Source organism: Muntiacus reevesi, chromosome 3 (assembly GCF_963930625.1).
Source record: "Muntiacus reevesi chromosome 3, mMunRee1.1, whole genome shotgun sequence".
In the NCBI taxonomy this organism is placed as follows: Eukaryota; Metazoa; Chordata; class Mammalia; order Artiodactyla; family Cervidae; genus Muntiacus; species Muntiacus reevesi.
The window spans coordinates 59,065,209-59,092,978 of NC_089251.1; the positions used below are offsets into that span (position 1 = coordinate 59,065,209).

General features: G+C 43.6%; 1 protein-coding gene across 1 annotated transcript in view; it reads left to right on the plus strand.

Annotated features, from left to right (window-relative positions):
* The window catches only part of GCC2 (GRIP and coiled-coil domain containing 2), a 38,467-nt gene extending 12,794 nt beyond the window's left edge, over positions 1–25,673 (plus strand). Inside the window, exons 8-23 of the mRNA XM_065929200.1 lie at positions 2,081–2,181; positions 2,276–2,374; positions 6,336–6,455; positions 7,152–7,316; positions 7,670–7,774; positions 8,572–8,734; positions 11,603–11,703; positions 11,791–11,868; positions 12,371–12,508; positions 13,267–13,388; positions 16,609–16,785; positions 17,688–17,905; positions 19,373–19,567; positions 20,115–20,254; positions 20,405–20,606; positions 20,942–25,673. Coding sequence (XP_065785272.1) covers positions 2,081–2,181; positions 2,276–2,374; positions 6,336–6,455; positions 7,152–7,316; positions 7,670–7,774; positions 8,572–8,734; positions 11,603–11,703; positions 11,791–11,868; positions 12,371–12,508; positions 13,267–13,388; positions 16,609–16,785; positions 17,688–17,905; positions 19,373–19,567; positions 20,115–20,254; positions 20,405–20,606; positions 20,942–21,012 — 2,195 coding nt within the window. The 3' untranslated portion in view covers positions 21,013–25,673. The remainder of the gene's footprint in view (positions 1–2,080; positions 2,182–2,275; positions 2,375–6,335; positions 6,456–7,151; positions 7,317–7,669; positions 7,775–8,571; positions 8,735–11,602; positions 11,704–11,790; positions 11,869–12,370; positions 12,509–13,266; positions 13,389–16,608; positions 16,786–17,687; positions 17,906–19,372; positions 19,568–20,114; positions 20,255–20,404; positions 20,607–20,941) is intronic.
* Positions 25,674–27,770: the final 2,097 nt, after the last annotated feature.

Consider the following 27,770-nt stretch of genomic DNA (forward strand, 5'->3'; position numbering starts at 1 on the left):
AATTGAACAGATTCATAGAATTAGAACAGAGTGGGAAGTTCTCTCGCCAGTTAATGAGGTGTTAAAAGCTCTTCTTCTGATGGCCTCTGCCTTCTGCTCGCCTTCAATTTCAAAACTCTCACTTTCTGTTGTTTCATCCAGAGGACTGTTGTGATTCCCTTTATAAAAAGTGCCATGATTGTTTTGGGGTTTTCCATTCATTTAGCAAACTTGGCTTGAAAGCCCAGCTACCTAGGCACTGGTGATAGGAAGGTGACTAAGATGCAGTCTTTGTCTTTAAGAATGCACAGCAAGAGAGGGCTGTTCCTCCTAGAGTTTGAGGTATGGACGAAGTCCGCTGGTGGCAGTGCAGGATGTGATTAACTGCTTGTTGAGTTGGGAGAAACATCACAGAACAGGCTGTCCTTGTCTTAAAGAGTGAGTAATGTGACCCAAGAAGGAGGATGCTGTAGCAGGAGGAGGCTGCAGGTGCTGGTATGTTCACATCGCTGACGTCCGGGCGCCTCCTGGGAGGTTCTAGAGTGGGAGAGGCCGTTCCCAACAGGGCTGGCGTAATGTGTGGAGGAGTCTGGCTTCATCACTCCTGCTTATTCCTCAGAGTAACATTTCAAGATGGGGTTGTGTGAGGTACCTGTAATTCCTCATTTTAGTGCCCAGTTATTGCGGGGGTAGTGGGAACAATCTGGAGTGACCCACAGTCTTCTCTCATGGATGGTTGGAATGGTCGGGGTGACTGGGAGAAGGCTGACCAGGTAAGACACTGTTCTCTGCATCATTAGCATTAGAAACCCTGAGGTGGCGATCACCAAGGAAGTCAGTGTAGAAGAAAGACGAGGACCAGAAACAGTTCTCTGTCAAGTAAAAGTCAGAAAGATAGAAATGGCAAAAGAGAGAAAAGAAATAGCTGGAGGGTTAGAAATACCCAGAGCATAAGATGTCTTGGAAGCTAAGACCGGTGAAGTGCATTTGGAGGAAGTGTTGAGGAGGGAAGAAAGGCCATTTTAGTACTTAGGCCAAGCCCGAGCTAAGCAACATCAAGGTCGTTGGTAACTTGATAACAGTTGCCATGGTATGCATAAGCCTGACCGGAGTGGATTCAAGGGGAAAATGGGGGAGAGAAATGGGAGAACAGACATAGACCATGCTCAGAAGGAAGAGAAGGGACAGAGTCCAGAGGGGTGGTGTGGGTGTGTGTGTGTGTGTGTGAGAGAGAGAGAGAATAAGGTCTTATCTGTCTTCTCATGACCCTCCCCTCCTCTTCTTGGCTGCTTCCAGTCTTTGTTCCTGACCTTAAGCCCTTGGTGGCATTTCTTTTGCTGCATGTCTGTCAACTGTTAGGGTGAATCCATTAGAGTGGGTTTTGCTGCACAAAAGAGGGGAGATTTGTGCACTGATGGCCCAAGTAGGTGAGGGGGTGTGGGGTGAGACACAGAAGTGGAAGAGTTGGCATGTGTTACACACACAGACGGTGCCCCTGTCATAGCCGAGGAAGGCAGTAATGAACAAAGGCACAACTCAATGAATCAGCAAGTGCAGAAGTTCAGATCATGACCGAAGTCCATCAGAGACACAAGAAGTAAGATCTGGAGCATGGAGTTTATGTCCGGGAGACAGCCAGAGAGGCTAAGGGAGAGTCACACTGGACATACTGAAGTCCAGCTGGAAAAATCAGACCCACCCACCAGAGGCGCCTATAGATCATGAACGGTGAAGAGTGTTTGACGTCTCTGCTTCATCTTGACTGGCTGTCACCACCATGGAGCCCAGCATACCTGCATTTCCAGGAGGTGCTCTCCCGTTCAGGGGTCCGGATGGCCTCTCCATGTATGAACACTGAGGAGACGGGCTGTTCTCGAAGACCAAAGAAAATGAGAATTCTGTTCATTGTTTGCCTTGCTTAGGAAATGCATAATCAAGCTTTTACTTAAAAATAGATACTTTGCTATTTATTTTAATTTCAAATTGTATATTTTGTGTACTAGATTAAAGTTCCATTTCTAGGACTAAAATAAGTAATTCTAATATTTTTCCCTAGTTTTCATTTGAGTTTATGTATAATTCTTTCATTTTATGTTTTTAGGATACCTGGAAAAAGAAGCCAAAGAGAAAGAGGAGAAAATAAACAAGTTAAAACTAGTTGCTGTGAAAGCAAAGAAAGAACTAGAGTCTAGCAGAAAAGAAGTAAGTTGACTTAAAAATGCAAGATTTGTGAACCTTACCTTTTAGAAAATCAAGTTTTTCTGTGCATTAAAAAACTATCACATATTTAAAATAGGCCCGGATGCTCCAGGAAGAACTTGAATCTGTTCGCTCAGAAAGGGATCAGTTGTCTACTTCCATGAGAGATCTCATTCAAGGAGCTGAAAACTATAAGGTAAAAATAGTTACATTAATGACAAGTTACATTTGTAACTTCTAAGTTAAGAAATGTACTTGAAATATAAAACTTCTTTTAGTTTATTTTAATTGGAGGCTAATTACAATATTGTAGTGGTTTTTGCCATACATTGGCATGAATCAGCCACGTGTTCCCCATGTACATGTGTTCCCCATCCTGAACCCCCTCCCACATCCCCTGTCATCCCATCCCTCAGGGTTGTCCCATTGCATCAGCCCTGAGCACCCTGTCTCATGCATGAAACCTGGACTGGTAGTCTGTTTCACATATGATACTATACATGTATCAATGCTATTCTCTCAAATCATCCCACCCTCGCCTTCTCCCACAGAGTTGAAAAGCCTATTCTTTGTGTCTCTTTTGCTGTCTCGCATATAGGGTCATCATTACCATCTTTCTAAGTTCCTTATATATATATATATATATATATATATGCGTTAGTATACTGTATTGGTGTTTTTCTTTCTTAACTTCACTTTGTATATGGGCTCCAGTTTCATCCACCTCATTAGAACGAACTCAAATGCATTCTTTTTAATGGCTGAGTAACATTCCATTGTGTATATGTACCACAGCTTTCTTATCCATTCATCTGTCGATGAACATCTAGGTTGCTTCCATGTCCTGCCTACTGTAAACAGTGCTGTGATGAACATTGGGGTACACGTGTCTCTTTCAATTATGGTTTCTTCGGTGTGTATGCCCAGCAGTGGGATTGCTGGATCATATGGCAGTTCCATTTCCAGCTTTTTAAGGAATCTCCACACTGTTCTCCATAGTGGCTGTACTAGTTTGCATTCCCACCAACAGTGTAAGAGGGTTCCCTTTTCTCCACACCCTTTCCAGCATTTATTGCTTGTAGACTTTTTGATAGCAGCCATTCTGACTGGTGTGAGATGGTACCTCATTGTGGTTTTGATTTGCATTTCTCTGATAAGGAAAACTCTTGTCCATAACATAGTCATCTTGTATGTTTTAGTAAAGGTTTTCACTATTTGTGTGTGTCTGTGTGTGTGTGTGTGTAATGTGTCATCCTGTTACCAAGGTTTTAAGTGGCTAGGCTTTAAATATGCCTTTAAAGTATTGTCTTTTAAAACTATCATTTCTGTTTGGGATTTCCTAATAAAATCAGTAACAAACAAAAATGGCTACTGTTACAGTCCTCTGGCCAAGGGAATAACTGTGAAAGTTAGACATGTCTAACACAAAAGTGAAAACACTATTTGGAGGTATTATTGCTCATCAGCCTAAATAACATGAGACACTATAATAGGAAAATGTAAAAATAAAACATAAGAACATACCATTTTGTTTCTTTATGCATTCGAATATTTCTACAGCCAGGCTGAGCCTGAGTACTAAGGAGACAGTGGTCAACCAGGTAGGTGGAGTTTCTGCTTGCCTGGCCTTTAGTCCTAGTGGCAGTAAGAGCAGACAGACAAGGAAATAGTGTGTAGGAAAGTTAAGGTGGGTGGGTTGACTTCTGTGTAACAACAAGCACTGTAGGCCAGGCATTCTTCTCAGTGCTTGACATGTCCTGTCACACGTAATGTGTGTGTGTGTGATAAGCATGTTATTAACGTTGCTGGTTTACCAGCGAGGAGTCAGGTCACAGAGCAAGAAGCCAGTGGAGCGGGGGTTAGGTTCAAGCATTTGGTTCCAGATCTCTTCCAGCAAGTAAATAAACCGTGCTGCCCCAGTGAGACCTGAAAACAGAGAAACCAGGAAAGGAGGAATCAGAAAACTACTTCAGGAAAATCTAGTTCCACTCTCCAAAATGAATTCTGAGATTTCGTCAGAAGTGAAAGTGATTTTTTAAAATCAGAATAAAATACTTGATCATATGATCTCTAGATGCAAAATACTTTTCTAAACTTAAGAAGTTACAAGGGGAAAGAGACTGAACTAGATAAAATAACATGAAAATATGACAAGGGATTGGTATCCTTAACACATAAAGATATTCATTTTTAAAAAATGCTTATTTGAAATTTATATATGGATTTATCTGTCTTTTATGAGTCATTAGGAGCTTGCTTCTTTACATTTTGAGAACCATATAATCTAATTTATTTTCCTGTAAAGGTAGACCAAGTATACCAATTTACTTTAAAATATAGGACCGGTAGGGGGGTGGGAAATGTAGAACATCCAAGAACTGTGGGGCAGCTACAAATGTATAGCATGTGTGCAATATGAATGCCATAGGAGAAGAGAGAGAAAGGAACATGGAAATACTTGGCACAGGGATGACTGATCACCCAGTTTAATGTCAGGTGCCAAGTTACAGATCCGGGAAGGAAGTTCAGAGAACACCACACGTAGCACAACCAGAAGAGGTGCACTGTGGCATGTCATTTTCAGATTACAGAAAATCAAAGATGAAAGTCCTGAGAGAAGCCACAGAAAAAAAAAAACACGGTATGTATAGGGGATTACATCAAATTTACAAGGAGCCATACAAAAGAGAAGAGCGTAAAATGCATTACTTAAGGTGTTGAGAGGAAAAAACCCACCAAGCTAGAATGCTTTGCACTAGAAGTGAAGGAGCAGTAGAGTTTCTTAGAAATTGAGGGTGTTTGTTGCCAGTAGACAGGCCTGTCAATAAATGTTGAAAGAAGTTCTTTAAGACTTCCCTGGTGGTGTAGTAGATAAGAATCTGCCTGCCAATGGAGGGAACTTGAGTTCAATCCCTGGTCCAAGAAGATCCCACATGTTGAGAAGCAACTAAGGTCGTGCTCCACAACTCCAGAGTCCGTTGCCCATAGAGCCCATGCTTTGCAACAAGAGAAGCCCGTGCACCAAAACGAAGAGTAGCCCCCATGCCACAACTAGAGAAAAGCCCCTGCAAAGCAAAGAAGACCCAGTGCAGCCAAAAAAAAGAAATTTAAGAGTTCTTTAGAAAGAAGAGAGAGAATACAGGTTAGACCTCAAAGGGGCAACATAGTATTGGGGAAGAACAGAATGGGAGGATTAGCCCTGCCCTACTGCGAGACTTGGTGTGGAGCTGCAGCAGTCAGGATTTGTGAGTGGTGGTGGTGGAAGAATGAACAGACAGCAGTGGAGCAAAGAAGCCTAGAATCAGATCACAGGTAGAGTCAGCTCCATGTTGTCAGAAATAGTCACGTTGTTGGACACAATTCCAAAGGACAGTCATGCAGGACAGCCCAGCTGTGCTTCCTTGAGGCCACTTTCAGGGAAAGCCAGAGGCATGTGTTAGCTATTTTGTACAGAGCTGCATTTTTGTGAAGAACAGTCAGTAGTTGACCAGGAACAAGGGGAAAACAGGATTTACCAGAAAAGGGAAAGAAAACACAGGCTACAGGGAAGAGTTGAGTCTCGCTGCACTTTGGAGGATGTCCTTGCTGGCTGGTGTGGATTGCAGAGGTCGGTCCTGGGGTTCTTTCCTGAGCAGGGCCGACTAGGAACAGCAAAGGAAAAAGTCACGTGGTTTTAGGGTCTTTGGAAAATTGTGAGCGTTCTGCTGCAGAGTGTGAGACTGTCTGTGGGGTCCTCTCATATTCCTTGAGCACCTCTGCTTCACCTGGGCCAGGCCCGAGGCTGTCCTCAGCAAGACTCTGTAGGTAACAGGTGACAAGGGTAAGCTTTTTCTCCTGCCCGCTTAAATGTTGTTCATGTTTCAGAAGTTTATTTTTGATGACTAGATAGATAACTTGGAGATATTGCATTGTATATGTTTTAAATCCTCTTCAAGCCTTTAAGAGACCACCTCATACTAAAAGTCATCTAGATTATGCTAATTTTATTGTATGATGCCATGGGGTAAGTCTGTCAAATGTTGAATCTAGGTAAATATTTCAGGCTTCCAGAATGAACTCTTAAGGCTTATTGTAAGATGGCCCAGTCATACAGTCTGAGGAGTTGCATGTACGATAATATCCTGAAGTTAATTAAGTCCTTTTGTCTTTTGTTGAAGAATCTTTTATCAGAATATGATAAGCAGTCAGAGCAGTTGGATGCAGAGAAAGAACGTGCCAATAACTTTGAGCGTCAAGTAGAAGACCTAACAAGACAATTAAGGAATTTGACTTTTCAGGTAACTTTAAATTGAGTAAATTCATGGTGACTCAGATGGTAAAGAATCTACCTGCAATGCAGGAGAGCCAGGTTCAATCCCTGGGTTGGGAAGATCCCCCTAAGAAGGGAATGACATGCTCGAATATTCTTGCCTGGAGAATCCCATGGACAGAGGAGCCTGGCAGGCTACAGTCCGTAAGGTCACAAAGAGTCAGACATGACTGAGTGACTGACACTTTGACTTTCATATGTGAAAACTGTAATAAGTGTATTTCAATTCTAATATTTTTTGCACAGAAAGTTAAAATTAGTACATAGAAACTTAATTTTATTTTCTTTTTCCCAATGTTGAGAGAATATGACCAATAAACTGGCAACCATCCTGTCTTACTTACGGCTGTAATCTCAGCTCCCCTGAGGTTTTTTTGTTTTTGTTTTTTTCATTTTTTGCCTTTTCCTCTGTTAGTGCTCCTGGTCGCTTGAAACGGTTTCCAAATTAACATCAGTATGTTTTATTTTTTTAATTTTTTTTATTTTTTTTTGTGACTGTGTTTTAAACTTACTCTTGATTTTTGCATTTTCATTTCATGGACTCGATTCTGAAATCTTCATTTTTTTTATACTGTGCCAGTATTCTCATTATGTTCCATTTTATTCTTCCTCTCCTGTGTGTATTTTCTGTGTGTTTACAGTAATGAAACATTTGTCATTGTAGTGTGAAAAATTAACCTCAGATAATGAAGACTTCCTGGCCCGTATCGAGACACTGCAATCTAACGCCTGCTTATTGGAAGTGCAGATTCTAGAAGTCCACAAAGCCAAGGCTATGGCAGACAAAGAGCTGGAAGCTGAAAAACTTCAGAAAGAACAGAAAATAAAGGTCAAAACAGTTCTGTGGGGTGAATTCATTTCACACAGTGGTGTTTTTATTGCAGTAGTTCAGTGTAGGAAAGACTTGCTAATGAGGAACATTTGTTAAATCAGCAAAGTTTATTAATTCCTTAATGTGGAATTAAAGTTAATTAATTGAAGTTAATTAATTCCAACTGTGAAGTTGAGAATCCACAGTACGATTTTTGGGTGTATATTTTTTAAATATGGAAAGATATCCAAACTCTGTACTTTGTATGTCAGATTTATTTTATAATCCTTTATGAATGCTTTTTTAAAAAAAAAAAGAAAAAAAAACATTGGTTGGCTTAGGGGTCCCAGTGTTTCTATTTTTAATTTTAGGAGCATGCCAGTTCTGTAAATGAACTTGAAGAACTTCAGCTACAGCTTCAAAAGGAAAAGAAACAGCTTCAGAAAACCATGCAAGAATTAGAACTGGTTAGAAAGGTAAAGAATCCTCCTGAAATGCAGGTGACCTGGGTTCCATCTCTGGGTTGGGAAGATCCCCTGGAAAAGGGAACGGCTATGCACTCCAGTATTCTGGCCTAGAGAATTCTATGAACTGTATAGTCCATGGGGTCGCAAGGAGTCGGACATGACTGAGTGAGTTTCACTTTCAGAAAGGTAAAATGAAACACTCGACTCAAAATAGCAATATTCTCATTCTTAAACTATCCTATAGACTCTGAAAAGTAATATTTCAAAAACAAGGTTATTTGTGATACTGAAGTACTCCTTTACAAATTATTTGCCTCAGAATATGGAAAATTCAACTTAGCTGTCCGAGTGCCCATCTCTCTGGAAGAATTTAGGCTTGGTTTGCTGTTTTATTTTTTGTACATGATTATTCTATGACACATGAAAATTTATAGTTAATGTCAAGAACTGAAGTTTGTATTATGCTGAGAACTTTGGTGAATTTTTCTCTACTCTTCCAAAGATGGGAACAAAAATAAAGGTACTATAAGAGCTGCTTAAAATAGGAATATTTTATAGATAAGAGTAGACCAGTTGTAGTTAACGAAAATTATACAGTGAAACTGAGAAAGTTAAACTGTTTACAAAAGCGGTCAATTTTATGAAATTACAATCTAGGAAGTACCCCAGCATCTTCATTAACATATGAAGTTTCTGTGCTACAGAAAAGCATCCTAGAGCAGGTGTTTTGCGACCTTGATCCTTTCAGAAATTGCTAGAGTTAGCTCATCCACTGTCACATGGCCCTGTCATTGTAACCTGTGCAGGATGCCCAGCAGACCACGCTGATGAACATGGAAATTGCTGATTACGAACGCTTGATGAGAGAACTGAATCAGAAGTTAGCTAATAAAAACAGCAAGATAGAAGACTTGGAGCAGGAAATAAAAATCCAAAAACAGAAACAAGAGACCCTGCAAGAAGAAATGAGTGAGTAAAACAGAGCCCACTGCACCTCATGGTGACTGTCTTCAGCAGAAGAGGGGAATGGGGGGTGGGGGCCAGTGCTGATGGTTTCCTTGACCAGCCCTTGGCAGCCCAGTCATCCTCACAGTAGGGACCGTGACTGGGGACTAAAGAGGGGGGCTGTAAGACTACCCACTGTGCCCTTGTGTACATTCAGTCCTGTAAACATTTCTCAGGGGTTCTGTTGTCAGCAGAGCAGGATGGTTGTAATGGCCGTGGAATCTTTCTGAGGTGATTCTGTTCCATTTTATCTGTGAAATAGTTTCCAACGTAAGAACTAGAGCTGTGCGTGTCCCTTAGGCAGGCCTTCAGCTAACAAGCAGATATGTTGTGTTTTTATTTTAATTCAGCTTGAGATATTTTTAATTTTCTTTGAATCTCTTCTTTGACCCATGGGTTTTTTTTCATTCCTAAATAATTAACAGGTTTTTCAGATACTTTCTGTGCTTGGTTTCTCTGGGCCCTTGCCTGTGCACGCACCCGTCTTCCAGCTGTGTTCTTGTGCATACTGGGTAGCAGGGCTCCAGGTCACAAACACTTGCAGACATTTGACTTTGTGAGTTAGCCAGCTAGCTAAAAAAGAGGCTCAGGTCTTGGGAAAACTTAAAAAGAGCTGCTCATTTAAGAAGGCCAGCACCTCTTGCTGGTGAGTCAGCACAGATACGAGAGGTCCAGTCAGTGGGTGTCAAGAGTGCAGAGGGAGAAGCTTCTGTGGACGAATGTTGGGGGTTGGGATTTGTGTTGAGTCTTAGGATTTGGAGAGAAACGAGCGAACTGAGACAGGGCGGTCCTTTCTGCAACCATAGTTAGGAGCAGAAGTAGAAAGGAGTAACATAGTGTGGAAGTCTTTACAGGTTGGAGGAAAGGGCTTGACCTGTGAGGGAGAAGTCAAGTATGCCCAGAAGATCTCCTTGATCCAGTTCAGGAGGGACCTGAACACAAAGTGGACTTGGGCCTTTTTGATGATTCAGCCCATTGTGGGGTCTGGGAAATGCAGGTACCCCAGCAGGCAGGGACCCTGAGGCCTGAACTGGGGGCTGTGGCTGGACGGGGAGGAGAGTGGGGACATGTTGGAAAGTATCCACGCACAACTGTGAGCCAGCTCACTCTGCCATGTGTTACAATCTCCGCCCTGCCCCTCTGCAGGGCCCGTCTGGCTCCTCATGTATCCTCCTCACTTCTGGGGCACAGCAGCCCTTCCTCTTCTGAAACATGGCAGCTGCTTTTCCACAGCCTTGTCATTCATTTGCTGTGCCCTCACCTTCCCACCCCGTGAGCACCTTTTGGAGTCATCCTCAGTCTCCAGTGTCTGCTGTCCCCACAAGCCTTCCTTGTCCCATGCAAATGTAACCTGGCTGTGACCGTTAGTTCACATGGGTCCCCACAGCCTTTTTATTTCTTTTGAACGTTTCTATTTTGCTTTACATCATCACATTATCCAGAGATTATCCTTAATTTCAGTCTGTGTTCTTAAAGGTCAGGAACTTACCCTGTCATGATTCCTGGAGCACTTAAAAGGCTTTATATGTAATGTGTGCCTTGTACAGTCTTTGCAGGACTGGGTAAATAGTTGCCAGGAAGTTACTGGTGGTGACACATCATAAGGCAAGTCAAAGTGTATTCTTACAGAACACCTGCTCTTGTTTACTGAGTGATGTAGTCAGTGGGTGTGGATTTAGCTTCATGGTGGTAGTCATTGCGCTTGGGGTCTTCTAGCTGCGGTCACACGGACCCACGTGTTACTTGTTCTGTCAAGGACCAGGTTGTGGTCTCTATCAGATGCTCTGTATTTGCTTCATGACGGCTGCGGCTGGATTGGCCTGCTTCTGTGGTTGGTCCTGTGATCTGGAAAGTGCATCCACTTTACTCCTGTTTGATACTGGCTTCCTCTTTACCTCTGTTACATGAAAGTGTTTTGTTTTGATCACATTTCAGTCTTCCTTTATTGAACTTTGTCCTGCAAGACAATTAGTGTCACAAAATCAGACCAGGTGGTTGGAAACACAGCATGTCTTTTGAGGTATTTCTTATTGTAAAGTCTTTAGCTTTTAGATACGCAGTAAGTATATGCCCTTATTTCAGAGATGCGTGCTAAAATACTTACAAACAAGTGGGTTTCAGGGGTGGGGAGTACCTGTGCGGCACAGGAGTTGGGTCAGCAAGTGAGTCTGGGTTGCAGTAAAGGACAGGACGCATGTGTTCTCTGCTTTGCGGACCCTGAGGTCTCTGTCCTGTTCCTCCTGAGCTAAAGCAGCCATAAGTAGCGTGCAGACAGGCTGTGCCCAGAATCAAGCAGCAGCCACGGTGCATGCAGGCCCGACATCTCGCTTGGTGGGATGAGATCGGCCTGTGTTGGTGGTAGTTAAAGGTGGTCACAGGTACAGTGGGATTTACTATATTATTGTCACTAGTGTCATATATGTTAAAAGGTCAGTTCAGTCACTCAGTCGTGTCCAACTCTTTGTGACCCCATGAATCACAGCATGCCAGGCCTCCCTGTCCATCACCAACTCCCGGAGTCTACCCAAACCCATGCCCATCGAGTTGGTGATACCATCCAGCCATCTCATCCCCTGTCGTCCCCTTCTCTTCCTGCCCCCAATCCCTCCCAGCATCAGGGTCTTTTCCAATGAGTCAGCTCTTCACATGAGGTGGCCAACGTATTGGAGTTTCAGTTTCAGCATCAGTCCTTCTAGTGAACACCCAGGACTGTTTGTAATAAAAAGCTAAGACGGGTTCCTTTCAGAGATAGGCTAATACAAAGAAAAGATTCTTGTTTGGTTACTTATATCCACTTGTAAACCTTTCCCCTGAAATGATCTTTCCCATTAGCTTCGCTGCAGGCTGTGGTACAGCAGTATGAGGAAAAGAATACCAAGATCAAACAGCTACTTGTGAAAACCAAGAAAGAACTGGCAGATTTGAGGCAAGCGGTATGCGCATTCCTGAGTTCTATCTTTGAATACAAGTATTTATGAAAAGCATCGTTATTTAATTTAACCAGGTTTCTTGTTCTTCAGGAGACTGATCACTTAATGCTTCAGGCATCTTTAAAGGGTGAACTGGAGGCCAGCCAGCAGCAAGTAGAAGTCTATAAAGTAAGATTCTTTTTACTGTTAAAGGCTTTTCAAAATTTCCATGTAGAAGTAAGCTGTCACATGGGGGATTTTATACACACACACACACACACACACACACACTACACGTTTGCACGCGCGCGCACACACACACACACACACACATTTCTTCCCCCTAAGTATCCTTCATCAGCCAGCATTTTGAGAAAGTAGAAGCAATAATTTATTTCTGTATCCATTATGTTTATGTATAATAGCTTGAGGTATTTAATTAAAGGAACTGTAACATGTGTTCTGAAATTTTTTCATGATTATTTGATTGATTTAAGGAAAACCAAATTAATTTATTGAGAAAATATTCTACTCATGTTGGCTCCACTCTTCGAATAATAAGTTAAAATTCCTACTCTTATGTCTTTTACACATAGTCCCTTCTCAAACCCCAACTTGACATTTAAGGGAAGTCTGTTTAACCAACAAAGATCTGGTTCCCTCGCTCCTCACTGAAAGCCTCTGCCCCTAGATTCAGCTGGCGGAAGTGACGGCAGAGAAGCACAAAGCCCATGAGCGCCTGAAGGCATCGGCGGACCAGCACCAGCGCACACTGGGTGCCTACCAGCAGCGGGTATCAGCCCTGCAGGAGGAGTGCCGGGAGGCCAGGGTGCGTCCTCTGGTTGTGGGGTGGGGGTAGGTCCCAGCAGTTCGACCCCTCCACCTGACCCCACCCCAGACAACCCAGACCCTTACTAGCACAACTTGTTTCTGCTAAAAGGAAAGACAGAAGTACACATTGTTTCCATTTTAACCTTGTTTTGCAGTTTCTGTGTGTAAATAAATTTTTAAAAAATTTTTTCGTTAGAAAGGTTAGAGTTCTTTCCAAGGGCTAAATGACTATGAAATCATACTCTAACAGAAGCACCACTTTCTGCAATTGACTTGTTACAGGCATGGCTCTTTCTGAGCGTCCTGGGCAGTAGGGCTGAGAGGTCACAGGGCACTTCAGGAAACCCAGGACCTAGAATTATACTTTTCCCACTCTCTTTTGAAAACCAAAGTGCAAGTAGCCTCACCTCTTTGAATTAATTTTTCATGTATTTATAAAAACAAGAAATATCGCAAGTGAAAATTGTTCTAAATAGTGCTATTATAAAAATATGGGCAGTAATCTACCAGGGTGAAAACAGGTAGAAATATACCTCCTGTCAGACAAGATATGTCATTCAGAGACCTTAAAAAAGTGTAAGGCCAGCAGAAGTACACTATTTAGGGAAAGTTCATTGAGGCACTAAGGAGTGTCAGAGGCATTACTTATCTTCAGAGAAAGATTTTCATCTTCATTCACAATCTAAGAGAAAACAGGAGGATCACATGACCTAAAAAATGCAGTGGTCAGACTTCTTTCTTTCTGAACCATTACAGGCAGAACAAGCTGCGGTCACCTCTGAATTTGAGAGCTACAAGATCCGGGTCCACAATGTTTTAAAACAGCAGAAAAATAAGTCTGTGTCTCAGACTGAGGCTGAGGGAGCCAAACAAGAAAGGTGAGGTCTTCAGGATAGGGAGCACCCACCGGGTGGGAACTCCTGCTCCCATTGCCTTTGGACCTGAGCGTGAGGTTAACACGTAACCACTAGTTACCACCAGTGTTTCAATAATATGTTGTTTAATACTTCTTTAAAATTAGCATACAGATTGGTCTTGTGAATTATTCAAAAATACACTAGGAATGAGAGCTTGCTGTGGCATTCTATAACATCTGTGCTTTGCTTTTATCGGGAGAGGCCTGGTGTTCAGAACAGTTTTACATCTGTTTCTTACTATCCTCAGTAGGAGTAAATATCCTGCAGAGTTTGTGTATTTATGTGTTACTTTTTTTGAACTTTTTATTTTGTGTTGGGGTATAGCTGATCAACAGTGTTGTGACAGTTTCAGGTGGACAGCAAAGGGACTCAGCCATACATAGACATGTATCCATTCTTCCCCAAAGCCCGCCTCCCAATCAGACTGTCACATAACATTAAGCAGAGTTCCCTGTGCTGTACAGTAGGACCTTGTTGTTTATCCATTTTAAATATAATAATGTGTACATGTCCATCCCAAACTCCCTGGCAGCCATAAGTTTGTTTTTTAACTCTGTGAGTCTCTTTGTTTCATAAGTAAGTTCATTTGTATTATTTCCTTTTAGAGTCCACATATAAGGGATGTCATACAATATTTCTCCTTCTTTATCTGATTTATTTCACTCAGTATGACCCTCACTAGGTCCATCCATTTGCTGCAAATGGTGTTATTTCATTCTTTTTAATGGCTGAGTGATGTTCCATTGTATGTATGTATCACATCTTTATCCATTCCTCTGTTGATGGACATTTAGATTGCTTCCATGTGGCTATTGTAAACAGTACTACAATGAAGATTGGGGTGAGTGTTGCCTTTTGGATAATGTTTTTCTCTGGATATATGTCCAGGAGTGGGATTGCGGGGTCATATAGTAGCTCCAGTTTTAGTTTTTTAAGGAACCTCCGTACTGTTCCCTGTAGCTCAGATGGTAAAGAATCTACCTGCAATACAGGAGACCCAGGTTCAATCCCTGGGTCAGGAAGATCCTCTGGAGAAGGAAATGGCAGTCCACTCCAGTATTCTTGCCTGGAGAATCCCATGGACAAAGGAGCCTGGCGGGCCACAGTCCATGGGGTTGAAAAGAGTCGGACATGACTGAGCAACTAACACTACCATACTGTTCTCCATAGTGGCTGTACCAATTTTAATTCCCACCAATAGTCCAGGAGAGTTCCCTTCTCTCCACCCCCTCTCCAGCATTTGTTGTTTGTGGATTTTTTTGATGATAGCCTTTTTAGCTGGTGTGAGGTGCTGTCTCATTGTAGTTTTGATTTTGCATTTCTCTAATAATTAGTGATCTTGAACATCTTTTCATGTGCCTCTTGGCCATCTGTATGTCGTCTTTGGAGAAATGTCTCTTTAGGTTTTCTGCCCATTTTTTGAATAGGTTGTTTGTTTTGATGCTGTTAAGCATCATGAGCTTTTTGTAAATTTTGGAGACTAATCCGTTATCAGTTACATCATTTGCAAATATTTTCTCCCAATCTGTGGATTGTCTTTTCACTTTATTGTTTCCTTTGCTTTGCAAAAGCTTTTGAGTAGGTCCTGTTTGTTTATTTTTGTTTTTATTTCCATCATTCTGGGATGTGAATTGAAAAAGATGTTGCTGTGATTTATCTCAGTGTTTTGCCTATGTTTCCTCTAGGAGTTTTTTAGTGTCTAGTCTCAGTTTAATCCATTTTGAGCTTATTTTTGTGTATGAAATTTCAGAGTGATCTAATTTTATTTTTTTACATATGACTGTCCAGTTTTCCCAGCAGCATTTGTTGAAGAGACCGTGTTTTCAACATTGTGTAGTCTTGCCTCCTTTGTCATAGATTAATTGACCTTAGGTGCATGGACTTATTTTTGGGTTTTCTATCCTTTTCCCGTTGGTCTATATTTCTGTCTTTGTGCCAGTACCATACTGTTTTGATGACTGTAGGCTTATAGTATAGGCTGAAGTCAGGGGGCCTGACTGCTCCAATTCCATTTTTTTTCCTCAGGATTGCTTTTGCTATTCAGGATCACTTCTATCATTTGAGATTTTTTGTTATAGTTTTGTGAAAAAAGCCATTGGTAATTTGAAGAGATTTCATTGAATCTGTAGATTGTCTTGGGCAGTATAGTCATTTTCACAATATTGATTCTTCCAATCCATGAACATGGTGTCTCTATTCATTGTTTATTTCCTCTTTGATTTTTTTCATCAGCATCTTAATAGTCACTAGAGTACAGGATTTTTGTCTCTGAGGTGGGTTTATTCCTAGGTATTTTATTCTTTTTAATGCAGTGGTAAATGGAATAGTTGATTGAATTTCTCTTTCTGATCTTTCATTGTTACTGTATTGAAATACAGCAGATTTCTGTGTATTAATTTTGTAATCTTATGGTTGTGTTGCCTTTTTTTTTTTTTTTTTAAATATTATTTTATTAGTTGGAGGCCAATCACTTCACAACATTTCAGTGGGTTTTGTCATAAGTATTTAGTAAATAGATAACTCTAGGCTAAAAACTGATGAGATGTTTTTTCTATAAATTGCTCGTCTTAAAAGCTGGAGTTGAATACTGACACATTTATTATAAAAATACCATATTTGCAAGAGTCAGCTTTGATTATGACAGTTTTGAGTTAAAATTATTTTAATGTAAATGTTTTAAGTTTCTTCTACTTTCTTATATATTAAATACTTTTTAAAAAAAGAAATAGTGCATTTCACCAGTTGTGGCAGAAATACAGTTTTTAACTTTTTCTCCAAAGACTTTCCTTCATTCTACCTTGGTGTAACAAGCTCTTCTCAGAACAGGATAGCCTAGAGCTGTATGATTTCTGTTTTTTCCCCCAACTAATGTCGTCGTCCTATAACATGAAATGGACTGTTTGGATGTACTGCATGGTCTGCTCCATTTGAATGTGAAATCTGTAAATTCAGACTTTTGTAAATGTGTAGTCTGACATCTAAAGTCTGACTGTAGTGTTTTGTTTCACACTTAACCCTGTTCTCCAAATTCCTCAGATTGTTTTATTTCCTTTAGAATCATCCATAATAATGGCAAGAGTATGGTATCGAAAGATTAAATGATTAAAGTAAAATTTATTTGCAATCACAAAATTAGGTTTACATCTTTCAAAAACATTTTTTGAACTTATTTATGTTTTAGAGAACATCTGGAAATGCTGATTGACCAACTGAAGCTCAAGTTACAAGACACCCAGAACAGCTTACAGATCAGCGCCTCTGAGCTGCAGGCCCTGCAGTGTGAACACTACGCCCTGCTCGAGAGGCACAACAGGGTGCTGCAGGAGGCCGTGGGCAAGGAGGCTGAGCTCCGTGAGAAGTAAGCCAGTGGCGCTGGCACATGGGCAGCGAGTGGGCTTGTTGGCACTCCGATTGGGCACCCTTGGGAGGCTGCGGGCTGAAGTTAGGAGCAGGGTGTCCACATGTTGGTGGCTGCTTCTGCCTCAGAGCGCCCGCTCCTGCTGTGTCTGTACATGGCTTTACCTGCTCACCCACCATTCTGTCCACTGTGCCCTCATGGCCTTGCATTGGAGGCCAGCACTTCTCCTTCTCTCTGGAGGACATTCTGACAGCTGCTGATGGAGCCCTTACTTTCTTTGGAAACAAGAATTTACAGCAAGCCCTCACTGTGAGACAGGCAGAGTTTACTAGAAGCACAGCTTGAGGGGAAGCACACAGGCAGAGCTGCTCTCCCTGCACAGGGCGTGGGCGTCCTTGCCAACAGGGAGTGCCCAAGGGTGGAAATGCTCATGTACACGCCATCTTCTGGTCTCTGTCTTCCTCCGGCCGCTTGTCTTGCTTCATTTCCCACCCTCTGACCTGACCCAGGGCCTTCCCAATATGTCCATGCATCCTTTTGCTGAGGTGGAGTCCAGTGCGGGGGTCTCAAAGGTGGACAGCACTTATTACAGGATCCTACCCCCCCACCCTCCACCCCCGCCCCCCACTTCCTAATCGCAAGAAGTGTCTGCACATGTGCAGTGGAGGGGTGTCTCCTCACCTGGAGAATAGGCGTGTCACTTGTCCTTCACTCCAGCAGAGCTTCATTTCCCTCTGCTCCTGCCGTTAACCCTTCACTTGAAACATCGGTGTACACAGACTCCAGTTGGCTCATTCAGGTTGCCCTCTGCCTCCTGCCTGAGTCCCCCAGGGGCACATCCGGTTGCCATCTTGGCCGAGCCAGTGTGGGGTGGATGCTTATGTGGCACGGTCTCTCCCCAGGCTGTGCTCTGTGCAGTCGGAGAACTCCGCCTTGAAGGCTGAGCACGTGCAGACTGTCGATCAGCTCACAGCCCAGCACGAGGCCCTACGCAGCAGCTTCCGGGAACAGGTGCGGCAGCTTCAAGAGGAGCACCGGAGGACAGTGGAGACACTGCAGCAGCAGCTGTGCCGGCTAGAGGCCCAGCTTCTGCAGCCCCGCAGCGAGCCGGCCACTCGGAGTATGTATTTGCGATGGGGACAGGCGCAAGGAGTGTGTACTTGCAGTGGGAATGCACACGTGGAGTGTGTACGTGCAATGGGAACACATACGGAGTGCGTACATGTGATGGGGGCGTGCTGTCTAGCCACTCCCCCAACACACACACATGGTGACGAGACACCAGGTATTGTGGTCAGCGACATGGCATCTGCTTGCTGAGTGGAGATTTGGATGCTGAACCCCCTGCTGCTCTTGCAGCAGCCTCTGCCCCCTGCAGGGTACTGACTTCACGTAGTTGGGTTTTCCTCTTTGACTCAAACACAGCAGTCTCAAGCCTCCGTGTACAAATACAGTGTCCACTGCATCCATTTAGTGTTCTTCAGTGCTTTTTCAAACACTTTTTTTTTACTCAGAAATTCTAGAGTGCTGAAATTGTAGGATTGTCTGGTCAAACACAGCATCTTCCCTTCCAAGTTTCTAATTAGTGGAACTTTTGTCCAGCCACACAAACGACTTCATTCTGCTTCCTGGAAGTGATGAGAGCCCATCAGCCAGAAGGAGGCCACATCTCAGTGCAGAGTATCAGCTTCATATTTAGTACTAATCCCTCATCACCATTGTGTTGGCGGTGATGGGTCACTCCTCAGGACCAAAACCAACTTTCAGACAATGTAATGTAAACCGAGAACTATCAGAAGTGGCTAACCAGGGAACGCTGGAGTCAGCAATGGAACAAGCAGTAAACAAATGGTCAGAGACCTGGGCAAGCGCTTCCGCAGAGGGAACTGAAGTGGCCTAAGCGAGAGGTGAGGTTAACAGGCCTGGCTGGAACTCTGGGCTGGAGCAGGCTCTGACTCCTTGAACCAGGCCATGTAATTGCTCTGACCTTGAGCTTGCTTGGGATTCATTAAAGAACTCCTTTGAAGTATCTTATGACTCTGCTGGTTGTATGCTGGGCTGGTGACCAGCGAGCGTGGAGCCCAGCCTGGGAAGTGGGATGGGTCAGCCCACCCTAGATTCAGGACTCTTCTTGCCTGCATGCTGATGACGGGGTGGGTGATGGCCCGAACCCTCGGTGGAGTGTGAGGCCCATGGTCAGTGAGCTCAGAGCTGCCCTCAGCAAGGGTGTGGTGTTCCAGGGTTTGCAATGCTGGAAACACCCATCCTCTGTGACAGGCAGAGTCTGGTTGGAGGGTTTCTATAGCAGCCAGGCCTCTGCATTGTGCTGTCCAATGGTTTACCCTAACTCAGGTAGCAAGTGCTGCCTCTGGTGGGTGGACTTCATGGTTAGAGTTCAGTAACTGGCTGGTTAGGGTGGTCTTAGAAGTTTCCTCTTTCTGCATCTTTCCTTGTCTTTGAGTAATTCAGGTTCCCTGCCATGCAGGTGGTCATCCTGAGTCATGTTATCTTTGCTTGAGTGTCTCTGCTGGTGCTGAGTCCATGAATCTAAGCATCTCCCACTTACTGTTTAAAATTCCTGTAACAGGCCCAGCTTCTTCCCAGCAACCTTTGAGGAGCCTTCGCGAGAGGAGAAGCGCAGACCTCCCATTCCTGGATGTGCAGGTCACGGCCCGGGAGGAAGGGGAAGGGATGGAGACCACGGACCTGGAGCGGGGCTCTCCCGCCAGCACCCCTGCACAGTCCCTGGAGCAGCTGCTCAGTTCTCCTGAAGCCAGGCTCGGTGCGCTCCTCTGTCTGATTCCGTCATCCTGTCTAATTAACGTCACTCTCCTTTATAAGTGCTCTCTTGGGCTTCTCTCGTAAAAAAACTTTCCAGTATTCTCCTGTATTACAAATGGAAAATTTGGCCACAGATTCGGCTTTCTGTTTTTTGCTTGTTGACTTTGGGCCTGTTCCATCATGTATTAAATTCAAATAATAATGCTCCCCTCACCTTGTATGAAATCCTCATGGGAGACCACTGAAGTTATGGTCTCCCAGTAACTGCTGGCATTTTCTTCTTTATGAGCAAAGTGACACCAGCTCTCAGGACGTGAATAGATGGAGGAGGGTGAGCTGGTGCTGACCTAGTAGCCTCACAGCTTCCAGGCCAGCAGCCTGCTCCACGGCACAGTCTGTCTTCCTGTGTCTCGTGCAGCCTTATAACTGGGCATGGGGATGGACCTGCAGAGCCAAGTGGCCATACCAGGGTATTTTCTTGCTGATCTGTTAAAATTTTCACTTGTGACCGCTCATTTTGGGAATTAACGTTGGACGATTACCTGCAGAGCCGCCTGCATGGCACAATGAATTCACCAAAGAAGAGTTGGTTCAGAAGCTCAATTCCACCACCAAGAGTGCCGACCACTTAAATGGCCTGCTTCGGGAAACGGAAGCCACCAACGCCATCCTCATGGAGCAGATTAAGGTGCGGGATGCTGCTTCCAGGAAGCCCTCCACACCAGCTCATGCGTCCTTGCCACACCTTTGTTGTCATTTTAAGGGCATTTTGGGGGAAGAGGAGACACGGTGTCCATCTTTCGTGTTAACCCCTTTCCCCTCGTTTCTTTGACACCAGCTTCTAAAGAGTGAAGTCAGGCGGCTGGAGCGGAACCAGGAGCGGGAGAAGTCGGCAGCCAACCTGGAGTACCTGAAGAACGTGCTGCTGCAGTTCATCCTGCTGAAGCCAGGCAGCGAGCGGGCACGGCTGTTGCCTGTGGTGGACACCATGCTGCAGCTCAGCCCTGAGGAGAAGACCCGGCTGGCGGCTGCCGCCCAAGGTGGGCAGGGCACCAGACGGGGTTGTGCTGTGGACCAGTATATCCTGTGCCTGGCAGGAAACGCTGGCTCTGCTTCCTGGGGACAGCACCACGTGTGCATCCCTTCCATGTAGAAGGGAGCACAAAGTGTCCAGTGTGATCTCCAGTTCCTTGAAACTGGACTTGTGACCCTAGTTTGGGTTCTCCCCATGAATTTGGTTTCCTTCTGTGCTGTGCTGTGTGTCATGTGTCAGACATCCTCTTTCTGACCCTCAGAGAGGAAGACAGTGGGCACTGTAGGCCTAAGGACAGGCTGGTGTGCTGCGTAGATAGTAACCTTCTGTTTCACCCCACAGGTGAGGAGGAGAGCGGGTCCCGCTCCTCAGGCTGGGCATCCTACCTGCACAGCTGGTCTGGACTCCGGTAGACTGACGAGGGAGTGCTGTTCATGAACCAAATAGTCTATTTGGCAAAAAAAGCTCATGTATGTCCCTGTCATTGTTTGGTCCAGAACCATGTGTATGTAATTCACATCTCCGTGTGTGTATCCATGTATGTGTCAGAGGAATCGAAGAGACTCAGCCCATGGTGAACACCCAACAGTTGGAGTGTGGACATGGCCGTGGCCCTGAGACTCTGTGCCCTCTCTGTCACCTTCAGACCCAGGAGCAACGCCCTGCCCTCCTCTGGACTCTCAGGCTGCCTGGGTCAGAGCTGTCCTGTGAATTCTGAAGTTAAACTAAGTTTTGGTGTCATACCAGCTAGAATTTAGACTTTTAAAAGAATTTGTAGGACCATTTATGACAAGATCAGACTGACAGGTTGATTGTTATCATTGACAAATTGTTACAGAAAACTTATGAGTCAGAATGTGAAGGAAGACACTTTCCTGGTAAAGCTGACGTGTTTATGAAGGAATGTCAAGTAAATGTGCTGGAGTCCACCCCCAAGTCTAAGTTAACGTGACTGTTTCCTTATTTCCTTTAAAACTCCTGGATCTGGGGGCGATGGAGAGGGCCCCACTCCACCTGCTGGACGTTCACCATGCGCTGAGCCTTTTCAGTTCATCTGACACATCCAGTGCATGGACACACACACGTTTTTGGACCAAACAGTGAGCTGTTCTATTTTCTCCAGAGTACGTTTTCTCAAACTGGTTCTGTGGTCACAAGCCCTGGTCACCATGTTCCCAGATGGGGTGCTTCTGTGGGGTCTGCCCATATTCCTATGGACTTCTATACCGGAGTCTGTGTGGGGAATTTGCTCAGTCTCTCCAGAGAAACTTTCCAGTACCCTGGCTGTGTTGCTCGGTGTTGTGTCCAGAGACAAGCCGGTGCTCAGCAGTCCCGGCACACCAGTCGTGTGCTGCGAGGGGCCCTGGGGTATAGCTCCTGGTGGTGGTGGTGGTACTTGGCTTAATGCCTCTGAATATTCTGTGGACTGCGTCAAAAACGTGTCCTTAAATCATCAATGTGAGAATTCTATTTTTAATATTTATTTGTTAAAAGTCACCCCACAATATGCTCTATGAAGTTGTTTCAGCTTCTAGTCTACCCTGTGATCTTTGGTCTCAGCTGGTGAACTGACTTTGTACTGCAGTTACGGGAACATTGGTTTCCAGTTTACTTAAACTGAAATTTGCTGCTGACATGTTGAGTTTGTTCTTTAACAAATAATCTCAATATCTGACTTTCCTCTTGTTTCAGAAGAACAGACCTAACTGGTGAATGTATTAATGAAAATGCACCTATTTCAGAGCTGACTTTTACGTATTTAGTTTTTTTACTTGATAAACTGTGAATATGAGTATGCCAGAAGCATACGAGGTAACTGTTAAAATATTTAAATAAATCTCACTTTATCTCTCAGTCCAGGCTATCAACCTGTTTTGAAATATGAGCTCTACCTATGGACATAATAACAAAAATGCCTTGTATGATCAGAAATTACTACTTCGATTACAGAAGGGATCTCCCTCCCTGGTTTCTGCGAGAGGAAGTGTAATGATTGTTTTAATATTTCTATTAATTGTGTTGAACTGTATGTCACATTGTTAACACCTACTCTTCTGTTACGTTAGCCTCCGCCTCCTAAAGGTCTTGAGTTGGTTTATAACATGGATTTTGGGTTCCTTCTCTGCCATCCTGACCAGTCAGGACCTTGGACCCCCTGGTGCTCGGCTCACGGGGCCTCAGGTTTCCTTAAGGTCCTATGCATCTGTGCGTTCGATACCCACCTTCTGGCTGAAACTGGAAGCCACCTGGCCCTTCCATGGGTGCTTCTCAAGTTCTGCCCTCTGTGGTGTGAGGGTCTCCCAAACTACAAGCTCTGCTTGCATTCCAGACAGTGTACATGGAGGCTTACGTTCCTTTAAACAGAAGTGAACCACTCACCAGCAGAGCAGGGGTCCTGTACCCCACGGTAGCTAATGATGAGAGCGAGAGGTCCCATGGAGACATGGCTTTGGTGTTCAGTGAACAGAGCACATGAAAATACTTGCATGTGGTTAGTAGGAACTTGGCAATAGCACTTAGTACAAGACTTGTTTTATGTCTGGAAGCTTTCATGTGTGGAAATCAGCTGTGGCCAGTCTTCCCCAGTATCTCAGTGGTAAAGAACCTGCCTACCAGTGCAAGAGATGCGGGTTCGATCCCTGGATCAGGAAGATCCTCTGGAGAAGGAAATGGCAACGCACTCCAATATTTTTGCCTGGGAAATCCTATGGACAGAGGAGCCTGGCGGGCTACAGTCAAGTGAAAGTCACTTAGTCATGTCTGACTCTTTGCAACCCCGTGGACTGTATAGACCATGGAATTCTCAAGCCCAGAATACTGGAGTTGATAGCTGTTCCCTTCTCCAGGGGATCTTCTCAACCCAGGGATCAAACCCTGGTCTCCTGCATTGGATTCTTTGCCAGCTGAGCTACAAGGGAAGCCCGAGAATACTGGAGTGGGTAGCCTATCCCATCTCCAGCGGATCTTCCCGACCCAGGAATTGAACCAGGGTCTCGTGTATTGCAGGCGGATTCTTTGCCAGCTGAGCTACCAGGGAAGCCCTACAGTTGGTGGGGTGACAAAAGAGTGAAACGTGACTGAGTGCACATGCACCCCATGCCCCTCAGTCAGCTGTGGCTTCAGAAGAGAACAGAGAGAACAGCCTGATAGAACTGGCAGTGCCTTCCAGCTGATTTCACCAATAGGTGATGAAGAGCTTTTGGGTGTTTATGTATTGGTTCACCTGCCTGCAAAATGTGATTACATGGGGAAAAGAACCAAGTCCTGACATTGAGTTGTTACTGTTTTAAAAAATAGGCTCTTGTGAGTTGGAACACTGAATACAGTGTGGAAATGTCATTTCAGTTCAACAATGCAGGTGACTGCCTGGTCTCCCTTGGAGGACAGGCCCACTCCCACCCTCGTGGTGCCCTTACTCGAGTCTGCCCTCACCCTTCTATCTGGGGACAGAGGCCACCCCCCTGTAAAAAGGCAAGGAAGCCCGGCCATAGTCATCTAGACCCAGATGCAGGGCTCCACCCTAGACAAACCAGTCAGTGTCTGACTCTGCAACCCCACGGATTGCTGCATACCACGCTCCCCTGCCCTTCACCATCTGCCGGAGCTTGCTCAAGCTCACGTCCATCGAGTCAGTGATCTCATCGAACCATCTCATCCTCTGCTGTCCCCTTCTCCTCCTGCCTTCAGTCTTTCCCAGCACCAGGGTCTTTTCTAACGAATTGGCTCTTCCCATCAGGTGGCCAAAGTATTGGAGCTTCAGCATCAGTCTTTCTAATGAATATTCAAGGTTGATTTCCTTTAGGATTGACTGGTTTGATCTTGTAGTCCAAGGGACTCTCAGGAGTCTTCTCCAGCACCACAGCTCGAAAGCATCAATTCTTCGGTGCTCTGGTTTTTTTTATGGTCCAAGTCACCCCCGTACATGACTACTGGAAAAACCAGAGGTTTGACCAGAGCTTTGACTACTGTTTGCATGCCACACAATTCATTGTTTAAAGTATATAACTGAATGGCTTTAGTATAGTCATAGGGTTGTGAAACCATCTCCATGTTAGAAAGTTTAATCATTCCAGAAATAAACTCCCTACCTATGGGCAGCCTCTCCCCCACTAACGCTCCCTCCTTTGACAGCCACTGATCTGCTATCTGTCTGTAGATTTGCCTGTTTGTATAATTCCTGTTACATTGCAACTAACTTGTTCCTAATCTCCAAATAATAACCAGGTAAGATTAAATGAAATGATACAGTAAGATGCTGACTCAGCAGTGTCTGGTATGTGGGACACACACAATAAATGTTAGATGGTTTTAGTTCCTACTTCACATGTATAATTAAAGCTTCCCAGGTAGTATAGTGGTAAAAGAATCTGCCTGGCAGTGCAAGAGACACGAGATGTGGCTTCAATCCCTGGGTCAGGAACATCCCCTGCAGTAGGAAATGGCAACCCACTCCAGTATTTTTGCTGGGAAATTCCATGGGCAGAGGAGCCTGGTGGGCTACAGTCCTTAGAGTCGCAGATAGTCAGATACAACTGAGCACATACACACACATCACATGTGTAATCACAAACTAGTTTCACTGCATTCTGGTTGCCGTCACTACCAAGGAGATTAACATCACTGTTACCAGTGAAGTCATATATGGCTATAAATCTTTTCTGAGGGATGTACTGAATTCTAAATGCAAAGTTAAAGATGCTAACATCAGTGACATTTGGGTCATTTTGGTTACTCCTTTCCTAATTAGCAAAAGCCATCTTTTATTTTTTAAAGCAATTTAAAATGTAGGACACATACAATAAGAGATGGTTTTATTTTCCACTTCACATGTGTAATTCAGGCTTCCCTGGTGCCTCAGATGGTTAAGAATCTGTCTGCAATGCAGGAGACCCAGGTTCGATCCCTGAGTTGGGAAGATCCCCTGGAGAAGGGAACAGCAACACACTTCAGTATCTCTGCCTGGAAATCCAATGGACAGAAGAGCCTGGCGGGCTTATAGTTCACAGGGTCACAAAGAGGCAGACACAACTGAGTGATTATACTTTCACTTTTATCCAGAATATTGCAATTTCAGCTAGCCATGTTTCTTGTATCTTTCTTGGTAACCTGGAAGAAAACAGGCATTTGGTTTTTTATCAACTTTAAGTGCTATGCTGTTTCTTAACCGGTTTGCTACTGGTTAGATACAGGGTGTGCTTTCCTTCAGGGGCTCTTGAGAACTGGCCATGGCTTCCTGTTCCTTTTTTTTTTTTACCCCAACTGGTTACCAGAAGGCCACACTCCCTGGACAGTCCTTCTGTTTCGACTTTAGTCTTTATTCTAACTTCCCCAAGGAAATGGGTCTGTGCGTGAAGCCTGACCTACCGGGCTTCAGAAAATCTCCATTATCTTGGAATGTGTTTTCCGGTTGCTTTGTTTGAGCTTAGGTGTAATTGTGACTCACCACACCGAGGAGGGAAGGATGAGGACAAAAGTCTGGTGGAGCAGACAAGAAAACAGAAGACACCAGAGGCTTTCAGAGAAAGGGATTTTTTTTTTTAATTAAAATTTATAAATATGAAAAATAGTAAAGCGATCTTACCATGTCAGGTTCTGGAAACAGTCACCATCTGCTAAGAGCATTGTTTGTTAATCACAGTTGATTGCCTTCAATATCTTATTTGTACACAGAAGCATGCTTTTTATTACTTCTCTTATGACCAAAGTAGAGGTTAGAATTAAGACCCATTCTGAGCAATCTAACAGTTTATTTCAGTGCAGTTTAAGATTATAAGAAGACACTCTTTCCAAAGAGTGAAATACAGTTTTTCACAAAGTTTGAATCTGTAGCAGTCTGTGGAACAATATATCGATATACTTCCTACATCAAGCATAATTAGTAAAGCTCTACATTTTGTGATATAAAGTGATCCTATTGTAAGCTGAAAACTCATGTTCAGCACTGGATGGTGTCCAATGTTTAATTCCTGTGATTCATTCTGAGTTTCTCACTGAGATCACTCTTTGGCCTTGCGCGTTTCTCCTGGGACCCATAAAATATGCAACTAACTTAATTTCATGACTGTACTATTTCTGCTTCCTTTCCTGGAAAAGGAATCATTCAGATCAGCTTTCAAACTGCCATATAGACCACAACTTTGAAATATTTTAAAAAGAGCTCCTCTTTTCTAGAACTGCTCTAATACAGTAGTCACTATTCACATGTGGATATTGAAAGGCTGAACTGTAGTTATTCCAAACTGGGATATATTGTAAGTATAAAATATACACCAGGTTTTAAAGACATATGAAAATAACTTGTTTCTTTGAGACAGCTAAAAAAATAGAAAAGTTCTGGCAGGATTGACCAAGAGAAGGAGAAAGATGACACATATAAAAATCTCATTAATAAACAGGAGACATATAACAGATAGGGGTTTCCTAGGTAGCGCAGTTGGTAAAGAACCTGCCTGCCAATGCAGAAGACACCCTGGAGGAGGACATGGCAACCCACTCCAGTATTCTTGCCTGGGAAATCCCATGGACAGAGGAGCCTAGCCAGCTACAGTCCACGGTGTTGCAAAAAGTCAGACACAACTGAGATACTGGGCAGGCACACATATAACAGATAAAGTAAAATTTTAAAAGATAGACTAATATAAACAATTATGTGTAATGATTTCAAAACTTTGGACATAAACTAATTTCTTTAAAACTTGAAATTTACTCGATATACTGTTAACCTATGATGATCGTGTAGAATTTAAAAGCTTGAAAAATCCTGTAACTGGAATAGAAATTGAAATGGTGCTTAAAATCTTCTCAAGAAGAAAACACAAAGTCCAAATGGGTTTGCAGTCATGTTCCATCAAACTTTCAAGTGATAACAGTCCCAATTTGATAGGTTTATTCAGGCAATAAGAAAGGAAATATTCTCCAAAGTATTCTAGGAGACCAGCATAAACCCTGACAGCTTTTCTTTTCCCTCAAATGGCAGCATACCAAACAAACTTTCCCCCTTGTTTTATTTCCTAACTTAAAGTATAGCTTGGAGGTGGTTGTTCAGTTGCTAAAGTCATAGAAGTCATTCTTTATTACTACAAATCATCTTATTTTTATTTAACTGTGGTGAAATATACATAAAATTGACCTTAAACATTTTCAAGTGTGCAGTTCAGTAGCATCAAGTATA